Genomic DNA, 18,400 nt, shown 5'->3' with positions numbered 1-18,400 from the left:
TTGTCAGCTTATATACTTGTCTAAGCACAGATTGTTCAGTCAAACACAAGACTTCAAGTCTGTCAGGATTAAAGTTAATACTGATACTACAGCTAAATATAAGGAGCCATTTGGGAAAGGTGCCATCACCAGACTTTGCAGAAGCACTAAATATTAGAAATTCCTGAAATTTAAAGTGGAGAAAATATTTTAATATCCTTAAGTACAGCATTACACTCATACATTAATCCACACACAGAATGAGGCCAAGGGGGCACATATCCAGAAAAACAGCTTTTCTGATGCATATACAGATTCACACCTTTATGCCATAACTAAATAACAAACAGCTTTAAAATGAAGCAATACAGTTTCCACGTACTGAAATGATAGAGAAGTCTTTCAAGGAGTCAAATATTCTGAGGGGTTGAAGAAATTAATCACACAATAACTTTTGCAGCAGTGTTTTAAGGGATTTTACGGTAGAGATGTGTTAATTAAGAACCAAGGTACTATAGTTTTGGCAAAAGGTACAGATACCACTGACTCACAAGGAAACATACTTGTAAATTTCCAGTAAACCTTCATTTCAACTGCCTTAGGCTCCATACTTGCATGGATTCAAAAAGAAAGGGGGCGGGGGGGCAAGTGATCAATGACAGCAAGAAAACTTCTACAGAAAGACCAGAGAGTTCAAAAGCTTTACATCCACCCCAAATTTCATTACAACTCTGAATCCATTACTACTGAACCAAAGCAAAATTGAACAGCCTAGATATTGCCGGTAAAGTTATTGCAACGTGAAAGAACTTTCCCACCAGACTACAAAGCCACCCGGGGCAGGGAAGCGCAGGAGGCTGTGTACATACTCGTGGAGCATCCCCCACACACCTGATCAGTGGGACCACTCGGCAAGTAACTGCAGGGTTAATGCATGCACAGGAGAAAGAAAATGCCAATAGAACTTGCAACATTTAAAAAAAAAAAAACAGTGTGACATGATGTGCCAAAACGGCCTTATTTCTTGCGTTCTTTACCTAAGCAGCTGCTGACATCCTTTTCTTGGAGGTAAACAGCCGATTATAAAAGCTCATATGCTTTAGTACCAGCTGCAACACCATTTTCTCTGTCTCTAGCACTAGGGCATTTATCATTCGCAATCAGAAACGCTACAAAGAGCCCTGGTAACAAGCAGATCTTACTACTGCAAAGTGGTTTTAGCTCCTACTTGGACTACATTCTTCTCCTGGCCCCCATCCAGCCTCAGCGAATTACTCCCTCTGCACTGCTCAGATAATCCCGTCCATCCCCGCGGGTTTATTCCCAGGCAGTCTCCTCCCTTTCAGCCCAAGTGCTAGGCTGGACTCGGCTTTCAAGAGCCGTTATCCGCCTACAGCTCCTTATCCAGGCAGCAAAGCCCCGCAGCGTCCCGTAACACTTTCCTTCCCTTTCCCCAGGCACCGCAGCAGGGAGGGGAAGGCGCGGAGCCGGGGTTCCCGCAGGCCCCGGATCCCCCGCAGGGCGGTCAGACCCCCACAGATGGGCAGCCCCGAGCACCCCGGCCCGCCGTGCGGCCTGCGCCGGCCGCGCCGCCTCCGGGACCCGCTTCCCACAGGCACGACCGTCACCCCGCATCCCGGGGACCCGCTCCCCACAGGCCGGGCCTGCCCCCCTCCGTCCCGCCCCGCCGCCGCTGGAGGCCGGGCAGGGGAGGGGGAGCTCCAGCCGGCCCCCGCGGGGCGGAGGTCACCCGCCTGCCCCCGCCCTCCGCCCATGGGCGCCGGCTCCGTCCAGCCGCCGCCGCTCCGGCCCCGCGCGGAGGAGGAGGCGGCGGGGCGCGTCTCCCGGCGGCGGCTGCGCCCGCCTCGCCGCCCGCCGCCGCCCGCAAGCCGCCGGGGAGCCGCGGCGGAGGCGCATGGAGAGAACGGCCGCCGCTGTGTGCTGGGGTAAGCGCGCCGGGAGGCTGACCCTGCGGCGGCGGCAGCGGGGGAGCCGCCGGGCGGAGGGCAACCCGCAGCCGGGCAGCGCTGTGCCCCGGGGGGCGGCCCGGGCGGGCGGCGGCGGGGAGGGCTTCCGCGGAAACTTTGTTACTCGGGAATCCCCTCCCGAAGCAGAAAAAGCACCTCCGCATCGGGTGCGCCGGGGTGCGGCTCCCGGGGAAAGGACGGGATGGGGAGGGAAGATCAGGGACCAGGTGCCGGCTGGGGGGGGGCAGGAACCGGGAGCATCCCCATGGCACAGGGGACAGCACGGCTCGGCTGGATGGGAACGCAGCCTCGGCAAAACGCTGTGCAAGGGGCTGTGTGACATCCGACCGACTACTGGGAGCTGTTCTATATGCAACCGCAGGAGCAAACAAGCCCACCTTTCAGGAAATCTAAACATCTTGTTATTTAGGACACAGTTTACTTATCTGCATTTTGTTGTCTGCAAGTATAAATCTTTGAAGCGCAAGTTATAAATATTAAATCTTAAATGCATAGGGGGACTATGTGTATCAAATTTTAGAATAAATTTATTCCAACCCAGTTTGACACACACACCCCTAATGTATTCAAGATGCACTTAGGCAAATTAGGAAACAGTTTTCTCGTTTTACAATGGTAGGTGCCTGTTTCAGTGACTGGTGAATGACTTGATACAATAATTAGCATATTTATATAACACATTGTTGTTTATACATGAGTTGTTTCAATCTACGAGGCATTAAAGTCACATATAATATCATTTCCTAAACTGGACTGATTCCTGGAAGTACAAAGCAATGACTTGTTTGGTTTTTTCACCCCCATTCAAGCTACATCTGTGTGTGTATTCAGAGTCTGAAACATGTAATCCGGCCCCAGAAAGAGTGGGTGCATGTTAACAACACAATGTGTCTTCAACTGACATCTGACTGCAAAACAAAAACAAACTGCTATTAAGGACCTTTTTTTCCCACTTTTTCCTCCTTAGTTCTTTTCTTCCATCTTCCTCTCATCTCTGGAAGCTCCATCCGTATTGGAATAGGCAGCAATTATTCCAATCTCTGTAAGTAGTCTCTTTTTTTTTTAACTGCATTAATGGCATGCCTTGCAGCCATGTACAGCTGTAGGAAAATTATATTTAAAGTCCTCCGGCAGATAAACATCAATCCATTAAAAAACAAAATAGCTTCCTGACTAAGAAAACAACTGAGTTAACAGAAATGGCCTTAACCTTATGAACTTTATACAGAAATGAGTGAGAGAATTGTGTGAAATACAGAACCAAGAAATTTACTGTCAGGTACAAGTACTTCAATATTTCATTTTTAAAACAAAATCCTTCTTTTCATCATTTTCTCCCACAACAACAAATTAGCACATAGCTGCTAAAACTGGTTTCCAAATGGAGCAGCACACTGACATCAATCAAAATTTGTATCATTTTGGCACTCACTAATGAAACAAATGTGGCTAAAACAACTTCCAGTCATTGAAATAAAACAGTTCCTGACACTGGACTTCCTTCTACTCTACTTTTATGACCGACTTTTGTAGTTACTACCTTATTTCCATTGAAAAGGAAATAAAACATTATAGGAGCCAATTCTGCCCAGGTCACCAGTCTTATTTTATCAGAAAAGCACATGTATGCAGGGAAGCAGAGCAGCATGTCCAATCTCTTAGAGAAGAGAACGCATAATGATAAAAATATATGCACAACCATTAAAACAACCAAGATATCTCTCAGAGCAAGTGCTGCAGCTCAAGACAAGGCATGCTGAAATGTTGCAACTAGACTATGACTTCAGTAACAATTTTCAAGCTAAGATGCCCATCATGGGTGAGAAATAATGTGATTAAACCTCAAATTTAACAAAATAACAGGCAAACAATTATCTTATTTATTTGGTAACACACTGAAAGGAACAACAAAGCCAGGCAGCTACTATCATTCACAGACTAGAATTACCATCAGGCTTGATGTTTGCTGCCACGACCTACCAACCAGGAGAAATTCCTCATAGTATCAAGACCAGCCTCCATCAACATTAGGTATTTGTAGGATCTAACCTAAGATAACTTTGGCAACTAAGGAGCAGAGTTTGGTTTGTAAAGCTGAAGACAGTGCTGAACCAAGTAAATGCAAAGTGGTATCTCTCAGATTGCCTGGTACTCCTTTAAACTCCTACCAAAAACACGCTAAAGTTGGGCTCAAGAGCAAGTGCAAAATTAGTAGCCGCTGATTAAAACTGATTGCCTTCTGGCTAGCTAATATATGACAAATTGGCATCACATAAGTCATAGAAAACACCTAATAACAATACAAAAATGAGAGGGAATTTTAGATGCTTACATTAATGTAGCTACATGTGGCTGCCTACCCATTTATTAGTGAATTGCCTGTAGGCTTGGCAAAAAAGGACTTGTAATGTGCTTATGTTGCTACAGGTTAATATTGCAAAAATACTGTTTAGGTGTTTTGTTGTGGTTTTGTGGTGGTGTTATTTAGTTGTTTTTTTTTTTCTTTTAATTATGGAACTGTTTGGTTTACATTATGCATGAAATATTTCATAGCACTTCATTCCATATGTAGCCAGAATATGTTTCGTTTGGGGATTCGTATCAGAATACCCTAATTTCTTAGCAATTTTTTGCTTCCCTTGACCCTTAAGCTCAGATTGTTCCCTGCCATTGCACCTCCCAGAGAGGCCACTTCTTCATGGGAAGACAACTTGCTATTGCATTAACTTTAGGTTAGTGGAGTTTTGTAATAGAACTGTTGCAGCAAACAGTTCAGAGTAGTCTGAGTATTGCCCTCATTTCCAAATGGGTGCCTACGTCTCTTGAAAATCACGCATTCCTAAGACAATATTTTTGTTTTACTTTGGCCTTAACTGAGTACAGTTCAGCCAGGCTCAACATTCTGGCCTTCTACGCAAAGGCTGTTGTGTTTAATTACTGTAATGCCCAGACTGGGAAGAGGCTGGTGTTGTCCCAGGCTGTTACTGTGAACCACAGGAAGGCGACCACAAAATGGGTTCCTCAGCTATACAGAACTCACGTACGCCAGGTACTAGACCCGTTTACTCTCCTCAGCAAGTGCAAAGGCCCGGGAGCAGGACTGCAGCTGTGCCTCAAGAATACTGCGCTTGTACAGGACAAAGGGGTAGAGTCACACAAGCAAAGTCCAGGCAAGCAAATACTCAGGAATAGAGCTACGTGACTTAAACCACACAATACCAAGGCAGGTTGACAGTTTTGGCATGTAATGGAACCTTCTGATCAGACATAAAATTTGCTATTAGCTTTGTTGCTTTAGATGTTTCCTTCTGAGAGAAACATTGGATTTTCTTTGCAAAGTGCTTTTAGCTTTTGGTCAGGTATGTTTGTTTTTTACAGGAAGAAGTCACAATTATGTCTAGAAAATATTGATGATAAGGAATACGTCACTATTAATCAGCAGTTACGAACCTCAGTCACTGTTTCTAATACTTAAATGAAAGGGGCCCAAAACTGTCAGAGAGGTAAAAAGGCAGACGAATGGTTCTACCCAAACTGCCTCCCCTTCCTGCATCACGCTGCCTCCTCCACCTCCTCCCCAGCAGTTCTGAGATTCATCTCTGAAGAAATGGATTGTAGGCATAGGTAAAGGCAAACGAATCAACCAGTTTTTCAGTCAGTTAACCAGATTGACAATACGTATTGCTATTATAAAAAAAAAAATTTTACAACTATTGACTATATAATTATGTATTTAAATAACCATATTGAACTATGTCTCTGCTGTTACACCCAAGAGCACAAGGAATGTCCAGAGATATGTAAAATGTTCATTTGGATGCACAAATCAGGAAAAACAAAACTATAAAATATGCAGACAGTGTTTTAAAATCCCACGTTAAGATTTCCATGTTATAACCTTTACAGATCTTACAAACATACTCTTACTAAACAGGATTATCTTACAAAACCAAGAAGGAACAAAAGCGTTCGTATGTGGCTCTCCTCTTTCCACATGAAAACCCACCTAAGCCAGGCACAGGGACGTACTTGCTGCAAAGGAAAAGCACAGAAAATCCTGGTACTAAAACCAGGAGGCTGTTGAGCAGACACTTTGGATGCTGTCCCTCAGCATTCAGCTCACACACAGCAGTGGCACAGCTGGCTGCCAGCTGTGCTCTCAGTGACTACAGCACTGCTACCTGTGTTCTGAGGCCCCAGGACGATGGCGGAAGGTTGAGTAAACTTCTGCTCCTAAACAAGGAAATATTTGTGTATGCAGCAAGAATAAAACACTTTCTCCACTGCTACAGACCAGGGAGTCTGCAGTTCTTGTTCTTGATGGCAAATCCTGCATTTTTCCCAGAAAACAGACACAGCTGTCTGGAGGCCAGTACTCAGTGAACATAAATCCACATTTGTATGCGCAGGTGGAGCCCAGTGCCTCAGTTCAAACAGGTGAAGAAACTGGGTGATTTTGGGTCTGTGCCAGGTATGTTACAGTGGTTCCACTGGCTGCAACAGATTGAGACATACAGAAAGGCAAGAGATTGCTTCAAGCCTGCGTGTGACAGCTTTTCTGTGCGCTGGTGTCCTGCAGAGAGCACATTATGCCAGGAGGTTCAAGTGAGAGACTGACAGATCTGCACCAAGACTTCTGCACCCCACAGCAGCGTATTCCCTTGCACTTGAGGGGTGCCTTGAGAAGAGTCAGTGATCAAGGCACCAACATCCACCACCCGTTACCAGTCTTCTCCTAACAGAGAATGCTGGAAACCCTATAGGTCTGTGATGCCAGCAGTCAGGGAAACACACACTGTAGTTGCTCCGTCTTCTCTAAGTGTACTGCAAAGTTTAATTTCCAGAATAATCTGCTCTTCACTGATTTTTTTCCTTGTAGTGTCGATGTTTTCTGAAGGCACCAAAGAGGGTCTCATCTCCCTTTCCTTGAAGGCATATCCTGTACCTCCCTACCATTTTCCACATTGCACTTCAGGCTTTAATGAAGGATGTTCAAATAGCTCCGGAACCACACCTCAGAATCCTTTGCTCTTTGCTTCTAATAGGTCTCATCTCTTGCTCAATATCTTTCTACCATAAATTTATTTCATGATGGCTTGAAATCATCTGTTTACATCAAAAACTGTTTTTTCACCTTTTCATGTATTAGGCTGGAATCTACACTGGGAAGGTATCAGTTTCTCTCCAAGCCTGATAACTTCTCATCCTCCTTTACAAGGGTGTGGGCTAACAACTCCAAATCATTCATTTCCACTGTAACTACTGACTTAATGCTTTAGTTTCAGCAGCTTCTCTCAACTCCTCCCTCCCATTCCTAAACTTTAGTTTTTTTTAGTGGAGAGAATAGATTAGAATCCATTCCTATGCAACTACTGTGCAAAAATACAGATTAGAGTCCAACACTGCTGCCTATCAAATAAACAGAAATGATACTTGAGTTTTTGAAGGGGATCCCATCCAACTGATACAAGCAGCCAAACTGAGACACCTCTCAGAGAAGAGTAGGGCAGGAATAAATGTTTCAGAGATTCCGAGAGCTATTAACCCTTGCAGTCTGACATTCTTTCAACTGAGGAGCCAAAGATTTGGCTTCATGCAGAGCTGCAGACCCTACTGTATAGGATATAATGTCACTGCAAGCCAAACCTGAGTTTGTCTCCATAAACTTACCCAAGGCTTTATTAAGATTATAAAAAAAAAAATCCCCACTCTGTCAGACTGAGTTTCCACCCCTGATTTTCGAACTGGAAAGGGATTGTGAGAGTTACACTTACAGCTAAGAAGCCCTTAATCCAGTCCTTCGGGTTTATGCAGGACAGCAGATCTCATTTTTCCCCTGATGTATCCATTTCATCTGTTAAGTTGGGGAAAATATTGATTGCTTATTTTGGATGTTAAAGCATGTAAATCAGTCAGAAGGCTGGTTACCTCAGAGACACGGTACCCTTGTGATTTCTTTGGTATGCTTCACGTAGATCTCATCTGTCTCAAACACTATTTAAATGATCAGCAACAACAGCACAGGAAATATTAAAGTCTGAAACCCTTTTCAGATCTGACAAAGAGGAGAGAGTGTTTTCATCTGCCCAGGGCTTTCAAAAGCAGAAGACTGACTTTCAGCTGACCTGTGGCTTTGTTGCTCAGGAAAGAGTTGCTTGTTACATAAAGTCATCTATTGTTTCTCCTCCTTTTAGATGAACAAAGTATTCTGCCATGTAAAAAAGAAGAACTACAGTGTGGTGACGGACTCTGCCTCTTAAACTGGCTGCGCTGTCACTATAAGAGAGACTGCGGCAGAGACTACATGTCCATCAAACTAACATGCTCAAGTGAGTTACCCATCACTTTCCTAAATCGTGACATCTCCTACGAATGTGAATCCCTTTGCTCAGCGAATCCGTGTTGGGAGCAATATACTGTTCTAAATATTAGATTTTGTCTGGTTTTGCTGTTGGAAGGATATGGATATTTAGAGATTGATTTATTCATCTGTCAAAATAATTTATACTGCATGCTGATTTCAAGTAGAATAGTAGACAAATATCAGCAGTAGTGGGAATGGAAGATTTGGTCAAGCTCAAAATGCATTAAGGTAATGTACTGTGAGGGCTGCTGCTCTAAACGCCAGTGGAGGGAGGAGAATAAAATAAAATAAGGCTAAAAAAGGCAGTTGCCATTGCAGGAAACAATCAGACACTGTCATGTCTACAGAGCAGTGACTGCTGGCCAGGCACTCTGCATTTGGAAATGTTAATGTGAATAAAATAGCTGCCAGCTGATGAAAATAATACTTCAACAAGGGAGAGGTAAGAATTACTGTCAAGTCAGAGATACCTGAGTGCGTGTTTCAAGGAGTCATAGGGTAACTTTTGTGAACAGTGCAGATAGCTCACATTAGGACCATATTTGTCGCAAATACGTTGAAAGACGAGTTGGAGGATTTCTGATGAACAAAAGTGTGTTGTAACCTCAACAAATGCTGTTTACTAGCAAACTTGGTGATGTAACTATCTCAGCTTTTTCTGTTCCTACTTTTTGCTCATTATGTTAACTTGTTAATTTCAAGCTACAGTTTCATCACAAAACTGTCCTTTTAACATACCTGTCTTCTATCTAGCAACATCTAAGAGGGCAAATTACTTTTAGACTTCTACACAGTACAAATAAGATAGATCACATACTGCTGTCACTAATTACTTGACAGAAATATTCGCAGACTTGTTTTTTAGTTAATGCAACATCGTACACAGAAGAACACAGCCTCAATTTTGCAGAAAGACCAGAAATTACAACAGGGAGAGCGGAACAACAGCTACTTTGTTAGGGCAACGAAGATGCTGAAGGGAGTGGAGCATCTCCCGTGTGAGGAAAGGCTGAGGGAGCTGGGGCTCTGGAGCTGGAGAAGAGGAGACTGAGGGGTGACCTCATTAATGTTTACAGATATCTAAAGGGTGAGTGTCAGGAGGATGGAGCCAGGCTCTTCTGGGTGACAACCAATGGTAGGACAAGGGGTAATGGGTTCAAACTGGAACACAAGAGGTTCCACTTAAATTTGAGAAGAAACTTCTTCTCAGTGAGGGTGCCAGAGCCTGGCCCAGGCTGCCCAGGTGGGTTGTGGAGTCTCCTCCTCTGCAGACATTCAAACCCGCCTGGACACCTTCCTGTGGAACCTCAGCTGGGTGTTCCTGCTCCATGGGGGGATTGCACTGGATGAGCTTTACAGGGCCCTTCCAACCCCTGACATTCTGGGATTCTGTGATACTGGCAATGCACTTCAGATGAAAGTAAACAAAAAAATGAGTTTTAAGAGTGAGCCTGGTACAGTCCATCCTCTCGTGGGCATTCAGAGGCAAGACAGAGCTGATGCAGAGTCAAACCCTCTGAAACATGCGTGGTGTAGACAGCAGGCCTGCAACACCAGCTGGGTCATCTCCAGACCCGCTGCCTGGCTCTACAGGGGAGTTCAAGCACTCGTGCAACGCGGCTTCTCTGCAGAAGTGATCAGAGCCCAGTAAGCAGAGCAGGATCCAGGTCAGCTCCACGGAGCACAGAAGATTATGAGTTTACAACTTAGAATTCAGAAGGGCTACAGTTAAAATGCATGGGACGACACACAAGACCTGAATCTAGGCAAGACCTCAGGCTCTTATGCTCTTAATGCCTAATCTAGTCAGCAGAGATAAGAGTTAGACGTGTGATTTGGTTTTTTTCTCTGAAAAAAAAAACATATTAGGTGTGATTGTGGAAGATTTAATGGGTATACATCAGTTTTTATGATGTTGCATCTTGCCTGGATCACATAAAAACCTTTCAGTGACTTACATCACACCTAAGTATGCATTATTTTCTGCCCTTCCATAAAGCAAGCAGTGTGGCAGCAAACTCTTTTTAATGTATGTAAATGTAATGTATGTAAATGTCGCTAAATGCAAAGCTATCCATTCAGTGCTAGTAAGAAAAAACAATGACAGCTAACAAAATAGAGTCAAATAGTCACAGGTTTGCTCTGAACACATTAAGAGCTCAAAACCACTAACCCAACAGATCATTTGCAATGGTTACAGAAGCACACGCAAATCAGAAATTGCCTAGAGGAAAAATCCATTATTTTTCAATGCAAAAACTGATTTGCTGTTCACAGACGAACCTGAGAGCGAGCAGAGTGTCATCCAGCGAGGCACTAACATCTGTCACTTCATATATACTTCACAGACACAGAAATGTTTCAGACAAGACAAGTGCCAAAGCACCTCTGCCATGTGTTGGTTTTGCTGAATAACAGCAAGACCTGTTAGAAGATAAGCACCAACAGAAAATCGACACAGAACGACTGTGCAATTAGATCTGGGTCACCGTTTCCTTCGGTCTCATATTCCCCAGAACAGCACTGCTACCCAGTAATAGCGGACAGACAAGGTGGGGACAGGGCCAGGTGGAATTCCAAAGCTGACAGAGATTTCCATAAGCAGTTAGCATTCACACCAACACGTCAAGTCTGAACATGTGGCTAAACGAGCACTTGTGTATTAAAAAAATCCCTTTGTGACTATTGTATAGGTAATATTATATAACATGTATATAAGGGGGTGAGTATATATAAACAGATATATTGACATCTTCATTATTTTTTCTGTGTGCAAGATAGAGGCACTCCACTTGAATTATTTACTGTTCTTATTTCTAACTTTCTGCTTTTGTAATACTAACAATCAAACGTTTAGCCCACAGGTTAGCAAACACTTTCATGCAGTTGCCTATTTCATCCTAATATATTTTAGAATTTCCTGGCAAGATCCAAGAACCTGTGATGCGTGCTGAAGGCAACACTCATTTAATGCACTATACCCTTGAGCCATAAAGCATGAATAAAAATATCAAGCTTTTACATATTAGTTACCATTATTCTTTTTCATCTTAGATTTGTTACATTTACTTTACAGTTAATGGCATCTCCGTTCTTTTTTAATTTTGGCCAAGAAAAACTTCATCTCCTTCATACAAAACCCATACATAATACAATAAAAAGGTACCAAGAAGAAAGCATAGTTTCCTTATTATATGTTTCGCTGTTAAAGCACTTGTGGTAAACATCTTCAAAGCTCATCTCAATCATATAACGTGTCCATTACTTAGCGTGTCCTTAGACAGTTTGTCATGCAGTTGAAGGTGACAGATCTATCACAAGAATGTTGGTTTCTTATTTTGACGTTTTCAGAGACAGGGGGATTGTCAATTTTTTACATATATATATATGTATATATAAAATATTTTTCAATTAAAATAGTAAAAATCTACTTCCATGTGATTATTTCAACAACCTAAAAACCTTTTGGTAAGTCGCATTAGGTCACTTGTTTATTAACAACAGGCACATGTAGCATACTATCGAGCTACAGCTATCGAACTATCACTAATAAAAATGTATGGCTGTCGTCTCACCCACGTGTTTAGAGGCCACATATGTATTCCCCTCCAATCACGCACACAAATTCCCAGTGAAAATTTTGACCTCCTTCTAGATTTCTGTTTCTTCATCGACAAAAGCTGCCCTAATATTTTCTAAATCAAAATGCTGCTAGTCAGCAGTGTCATCACTGGTCTGTGTATTTATATGAATGCACATTACTATCGTGCAACAGAGACTGTTACTACCTGTAGTTCTGATGAATTAAATGGAGGAGGGAAGAGACAGCTGTTGCCTGGCCTTTTCTGAAACCCAGACAAAAGCTATAGTCCAAACTTCTGCCATGCAATATGGTATTCCTTGACTAAAAATGCCTCAATGGACGCTAAGCAGATGTTTTGAAATGACTTTCCATTCAGCTGGAAGTTTACCTTACGATTTATGGTGAGAACTGTAAATCTAGTATATTGGACAGGTTAAAATTTCCATTTTTATCATATTACAAATTAATAACTTCAGCATTAAAAAAATATAACAGAATAAAGCCATATTCCACCTTTTGAGTTGTCTATGAAAACAGCCCTTGTCAAAGTTATTCTTAGTTACAGAAACGGAAAATCATGGTACACTGGAGTTTAAATCCCTTTCTATTGCTTAAAGTAAGTTGTTGTTGCAGTTGTTGGAAGCTTGACCCTGAGAAAGCCGGTTCAAGATTACTCCCTGAGCCTAAAAATTCCTGAGCAGAGGCCCGCATCTTGTACTGTATATAGAGGAAAGTGTCCAGAAATGCTGTTCAGATCACAATCTCCGCTTGTAATGGAAGGACTGAACATCCAAACATATTGCACAGCACTCAACAGGACAGCAAATGAACCCTCTCAGTACTACTCACAAGACTGTTTTCTGTGTAATTACCAAAGCACTTTTGTGATAGGATCGATTAATTACATTGCTAAGCAGCAGGTGATGCTGTTCCATAGTGTGCAGAGGTCTGTTTCTTAAATTTGTTACATGGAATGTTTATCAAAGTCCAAAAGGACTTTAATGCTGCTAACGTGCTATACTGTGTTATTTTGTTTTATTCTTTCTATTTTAATTTTGTTCCACCTCTGGCTTTCTAGAAACCCAAAATACCTTTAAGTAAAGCTGAAACAGCAGTCATAATACTGTTTTTATATGACACCTACTGGTTATGCAACACAGATAAAGAACACACATAACTTTTGTAACTGTGTTGAAAAAATATGTACAATAGTTTTACCTTCAAACATACATCAGCGTGCATCAAACTTTTCAGGTGCTTCTGAAAAGCAGTAGAGTTCACTCCCCAGTAAATACCTTAGGTACTTAGGTGTTTCTGTCATCAGCTATTGAGACTGCTGAATTTTTGGTGGACTACGGCTATACAGGGGCTCTGAGGGAAGCTGATCACATGGAACTTCATTTGGTGAGGCTGGAATAAAATAAATTCAGTCTCAGATATCAACTAATAGAACAGTCACCCAGAACTGGGATAAAATATACCCACTCAAGTAAAAGGCATGTCTTTGCTAGTGCCCCCCAATAATTATCCCAGTCAGTTATTCCTACCAACACTACAGAATTCTTATCATAAAAATGCATCAGAGAAGCAGAGTGGGTTTTTGCTTTGTCCTGGACTAGATCCTCTGTGACAGTACTCAGGTGTAAACTCGCAGCTCTGGTGTGAGCAGCCAGGCCTTTAAGCAAACACCCAAGATTATAGAATCCAAAAGCATGGAAGTTTGTGCTTTGTGCAGGTTTATAAACAAAAAGCTTTTCCCTAGTTAGAAGTTTGTTCATATAACAGTTTTGTTTTTTGGTCTGAGGAAGCCTTCTTGCTTTAAGCAGAGAAAGAAATGGCCAAGTTCCTCAGTCTGTTATGTATACTCACTACATTTGTGCATTCACTCCAGGGGATTTGGGATTTGTCAGTAACTAAGGGGAACGCGTGAGAACTACTTCTTAAAACACTGGCAGTACATCAACCATGGACGCAGACTAATGATAGCGTGAAAAGGAAATTACTTTCAAATCGCCTCCTGCCCACTGTGTCATTAATGCCTAACCTAATATTGTGGATTCACATACTTAGGCAGTGGGAGGGAATAAAATGAGAACCTTTTGTTCGAGCATTTATAAAATCAGACACAATAGTGTCTGTAATGGGGGCTCCCTGTACCAGTAACCACCACCATGTGGTCTCAATACTCATTTAGAAGAAGAGATCGCTTTGTATCAGCTATGCAGGTATGCTGGATCTTGGAAATGAGAAGGGCAGAGGAAAAAGAGATGCTAAGAAAGAAGGTCAGAAATAAATACCTAGGAAAATGGAAAAACAAAACTGATAGTTCTTTCCCAACCAGTTTTACTATCATGTACCTCACTGAAATATTTTGTGGTCCACGGCTGTAAGACAAGAATGAGGCCATGATATCCACCACAATTGTGGGCAGTCCAGTCACAGTGGAACTCGTGACATTATTACTTGTGCAGTTATGAGCAAATGGCAGAGACATTCGATGTTTCGTATTTGAGACACTGACAAAGATCCCAGAGGGCTTACACACAGAAAGGTGGTTACACAAGAAAGACAGGCTATAGTATTCTACATACTCTTACTCAGACCTAGGCACGTACAGGAAAAGCTTTGCAGCTAACCATGGTAAAGTGAATTTTCATGGAAAAGGAAGGGAAGGGAATCAGGAAAATCTTGGGTGGTCAAAACCAACATCCACCGTATCTACTGAGAGTAAGAGCAGTCTTTCCACGGAGGCTATATTCCAGGAGAGATTTCCATCACATACGTGGCATATTGCTACAAGATGGAAAACATCCATGCTACGGCCACAAACCCTAGCCTAGTTCTGGCAGAATAAGTGGTGGATCAAACAAGAACAATGCAGGATAAGTTCTTTTGAGAGGAGGGAATCTTTGTTCTTTTTATAACACCTCACACATCCAGTTTCCTAACCATGACTTCTGGGCATTGTGATAATGTAAGTAAAGATTAATGGTACCAGTCAGCATGTTGAGCCATAGCTCTGACATTCCTAAAAGGCTGTTTGTGGCATCACAGTAATCAACCACAGCTTGATGAGCCACGTGTGTGTATTCATAAACATGATTCTCACACAGCCAACAGTACAGGCTTACAAACAGGTGATGTGTGAATACACATCTATAAATGTAGCTCTGTAGAAGAGGTGCCTTAATGTAGAAAGAAAAAATAAAACAGGAAATTATTTCATATTGCAGGATTCTAAGTCTGCACAATTCAGTTAATTTTTACCTCTCATCTTTATCTTGGCTTTCAGAGGCAAAATAGTTACTTCCTTAGCGTACCCTGGGAGCTTGATTTTAGCATTTAAGAAGCAAAACACTGACATTAAAGTATTTCATTTCATGTGCAGCTACCATGAAATTCAGCCTAATGGGAAAGAACATGAACTATTTCAAGTGTATTTCAAGTACAAAAATATTTGCCTATTCTTTCCTGTATCAGTCAACCAGAATCACCACATGAAAAAATGCATTCTTCTTTCTTCCTCTCTCTGTCTCACCCTTTCTCTTTCTTGTGCTCCCTTTTCTTAACTTGACTGATGATTTTTTGCTGTTAAATCCTCTTGAATCAGAAGTAGAACCACTGCTAAGTCTTAACAAAAGCATTGTACTGCATGTACTCAAGGGAGGCTGCCCTGAGAAGCAATGCATGGATTTGTTCCAGTTGAGAAAACAAGCTAATATTTCCCTTGCCTTAAGAGCAAATCAAATGTAGTATAATCTTTGCTCAAGGGTTAACCATACATTTCTCAGAAAATACGCTCAGCAAAATAGCATTGACCTGCAGCACTTAAGACCTACTTGCCTTCACCTACTACTTCTTTAGTCCTCTAGCCAATAATTTAGCATAGAAGCTTACATGCATACAAAGATTTTAGGTATCTTTTAGTGTCTCAAATTACCTATGTGTTTTTTTCCAAGCCTATATTATCTATCTAGAGACTTTCCTGAAGCCATAAGAAAGTAGTATTAAAGGCTAAAATTCTGCTTCAGATTGAAACATCCATTTTCATGGGAGCCAAAGAATTTGCTCCACTGAAGCCCAAGATAGTCATATCTGTGCAATCATTGCTCCCACTTCCAAGGGTTACATGACTGGAGTCTTTTGTACCAAAGAAATTGTCTTTTAGGCCACTTCAGACTTCTCTTTTTATTATTAAAATAAGTAAACACTGCTCAAAAACTTAAAATAACTCTGTCATGAAGACTTTACCTAAGGAGCCAGGTTTATTTCATTCAAAAAGCTGCATCTACACAGATAATCCCACAGATTGCTTTTCTGTTAAGTACCACAGGCCATTTGCATTAATAATCTCCATCACTCTCTGTGCAGCTTAATATGAAATCACAAAGGTAATCCTGCCCATGGACAATTCTCTCTAGATAATCCTGCCTGGAGTCAACCAGGATGGTTAACATGATCTTGTCTTGAGACTTTGCTTTTGGACAGTTCCTGTCAGAAAAGCAGATTTCAAGGAAGGTACAGTACTGTTCTTTAAGTATTATACGAACATAACAACACTTGAGATACAGTGACAACAACCATTGAAAATATTAAATTTTAACCTAATGAATGCACTCGTTTCCATTCATTGCCAGCTAAATCCATCAGATGTCCTTTTAAAGTTATTCCATCGCAGAAGATGCTTTGGCCTCCAGTTAGATTTCAGTTCTTTGGAGCATTCATGAAATTTATTTCTGTTTTGTTAGAAGAATTTAGATTGTTCTGGAAATGTTTATCTGCTCTTTCCATGTAACAGCAATGTGCAGCCTATTGCATACCAAAAATGCTGTTGCTGGACTTGTTCATAAATTTCATGTACTACCTTAGTCTGGATTATCAAAATAATTACCGTGATATCCTCTGCTCTTACACCTTTCATTTATCCTTTCTAAGGATTAATTTGAAAGATTGCTTCTTCCAATGCCGTCATGGTGATTCAGCATATTTTTCTCTTTTATTTGCTGACATTAAGTTTTATTTAATGCATCTGTACTGCCTGCTGAGAGTCAGTATTTGTTAATCTTGCTTGAAATAAAATCCTACTCACTTACTCCCAACGTTGGTAAGCAGAAATGAACAATGGACAGAACTGAAATAGCCCTCCAGTAACTTAATTGGAGCAGGACCTTTATCTGTATTATGCATCTTTAACTGGACAACTTATCTATTCATAAGCACATTGCTAAAAAGAAAATTTAGAAAATAACAACTAAGCATAGCATTCTAGCATACAGTAAACACGAGAGGCAAGCCTGCGCGGCCCTGGCACCGTTTGTCTCCTAGCTAGAAAAATCAGCAATGGCTCAGTAGCCTTAAGAGACGACTGTGATCAGGTATTGTCACGCAAAGCTGCCAGCACCAGGTCTTCCTGAAATGGGACAGTCCTGATGATGATGACCCCCCCCTGCCCTGTGAACTTAGAAAGTGCTCAATTCTGATCAGTATAGCCATTGTCAAGGTAGAGATAAGAATATTAAATGATTCAACAGAATATAAAGAAAGATTGGTTCAGTTTCATAGTGGGAAATTATCCATATTATTGTTATATTTTGAAATATATTAAAATATTTCTTTGTCTGCTTGCATTTTTTCAGGAAGATGAGCTAAGGTTTAAAAGGGGAGTTTCTCTCAAGCCAAAGCCTGCTCTGTAAACTCGCACAGACACACAAGAAACTGAGGGATCTTCATATGCATTTTCCTTCATCTGCAATATGAAGTCTGTGAATTCAGAAAAGGATATTTTAAAACATTTCAGTAATTTTTACTATAACACTTCTATAATACAAACTTTCAAAGCGACAAGACAAGAAAAAGGGCCAATCAGCTGTTCCCACAATCTAAATAGTTAAACAGTGACAGTTTTTGAACGTGCATCTCAGTGCTCCCTGCATTGGAAAATTTTGCATGAATAAAATCAAGAAGGCATTTGCAGTGTGCAAAGTATGCACATAAGCACTTTCCTGAATTGAGGCCTAATTTCTTTGTCCACAGGCTCTATAAACAAATAGCAAAATCCAGCTTTTTGACACATTAACTTTACAAAACGTGTTAGTGGGAAACACTATATGCAGTACAGTTGAGAATAAGATGAAAAGAGCAAATAGAAAAGAGTCAGCAGGGCCAGGGGGCATAAAGCCTCCTTGAAATCCTAAATTCAAATATGCCTTAAGTCATGACAAATAATTGGGTTGGTTTCATCTGAGCAGCTAACAGAAGGGGCTTGTTCATATCATTACATTGCAAGAGATGTGTTTATAGCTGCCAGGCTTTGATCAAGAGACAAAAGTGGCAAATAAATGCATATTCTATATAAAAATTCATAAGCAGGGTTAAAAAGAAATAATGGTAGACAAAAAAAAATTCTCCTGCTCTATCTTACTGAGCATCATTGGAGACTCTCAAAAACAACAGTAATTCACAAAACTAGTAAATGGTGTTCATAAA

At 41.4% G+C, this 18,400-nt stretch overlaps 1 protein-coding gene and 1 long non-coding RNA gene across 9 annotated transcripts in view; one reads left to right on the top strand and one right to left on the bottom strand.

Annotated features, from left to right (window-relative positions):
• LOC139829040 (uncharacterized) overlaps positions 1 to 18,400 on the bottom strand; it is a 308,145-nt gene that overhangs the window by 264,114 nt on the left and 25,631 nt on the right. The gene's annotated exons all lie outside the window — the stretch shown is intronic.
• Positions 1,776 to 18,400, top strand: part of BEAN1 (brain expressed associated with NEDD4 1) — a 40,197-nt gene continuing 23,572 nt past the window's right edge. Inside the window, exons 1-3 of one of the 2 annotated variants that reach the window (XM_065848667.2) lie at positions 1,776 to 1,925; positions 2,935 to 3,009; positions 8,162 to 8,296. In XM_065848667.2, coding sequence (XP_065704739.1) covers positions 1,895 to 1,925; positions 2,935 to 3,009; positions 8,162 to 8,296 — 241 coding nt within the window. In that variant the 5' untranslated portion in view covers positions 1,776 to 1,894. The remainder of the gene's footprint in view (positions 1,926 to 2,934; positions 3,010 to 8,161; positions 8,297 to 18,400) is intronic. The other variant, XM_065848668.2, reaches the window with a different exon arrangement.

Source organism: Patagioenas fasciata, chromosome 13 (assembly GCF_037038585.1).
Source record: "Patagioenas fasciata isolate bPatFas1 chromosome 13, bPatFas1.hap1, whole genome shotgun sequence".
Lineage (NCBI taxonomy): Eukaryota > Metazoa > Chordata > Aves > Columbiformes > Columbidae > Patagioenas > Patagioenas fasciata.
Note: the sequence above shows the minus strand (reverse complement) of the source record. Positions and strands in the feature narration are given on the sequence as shown.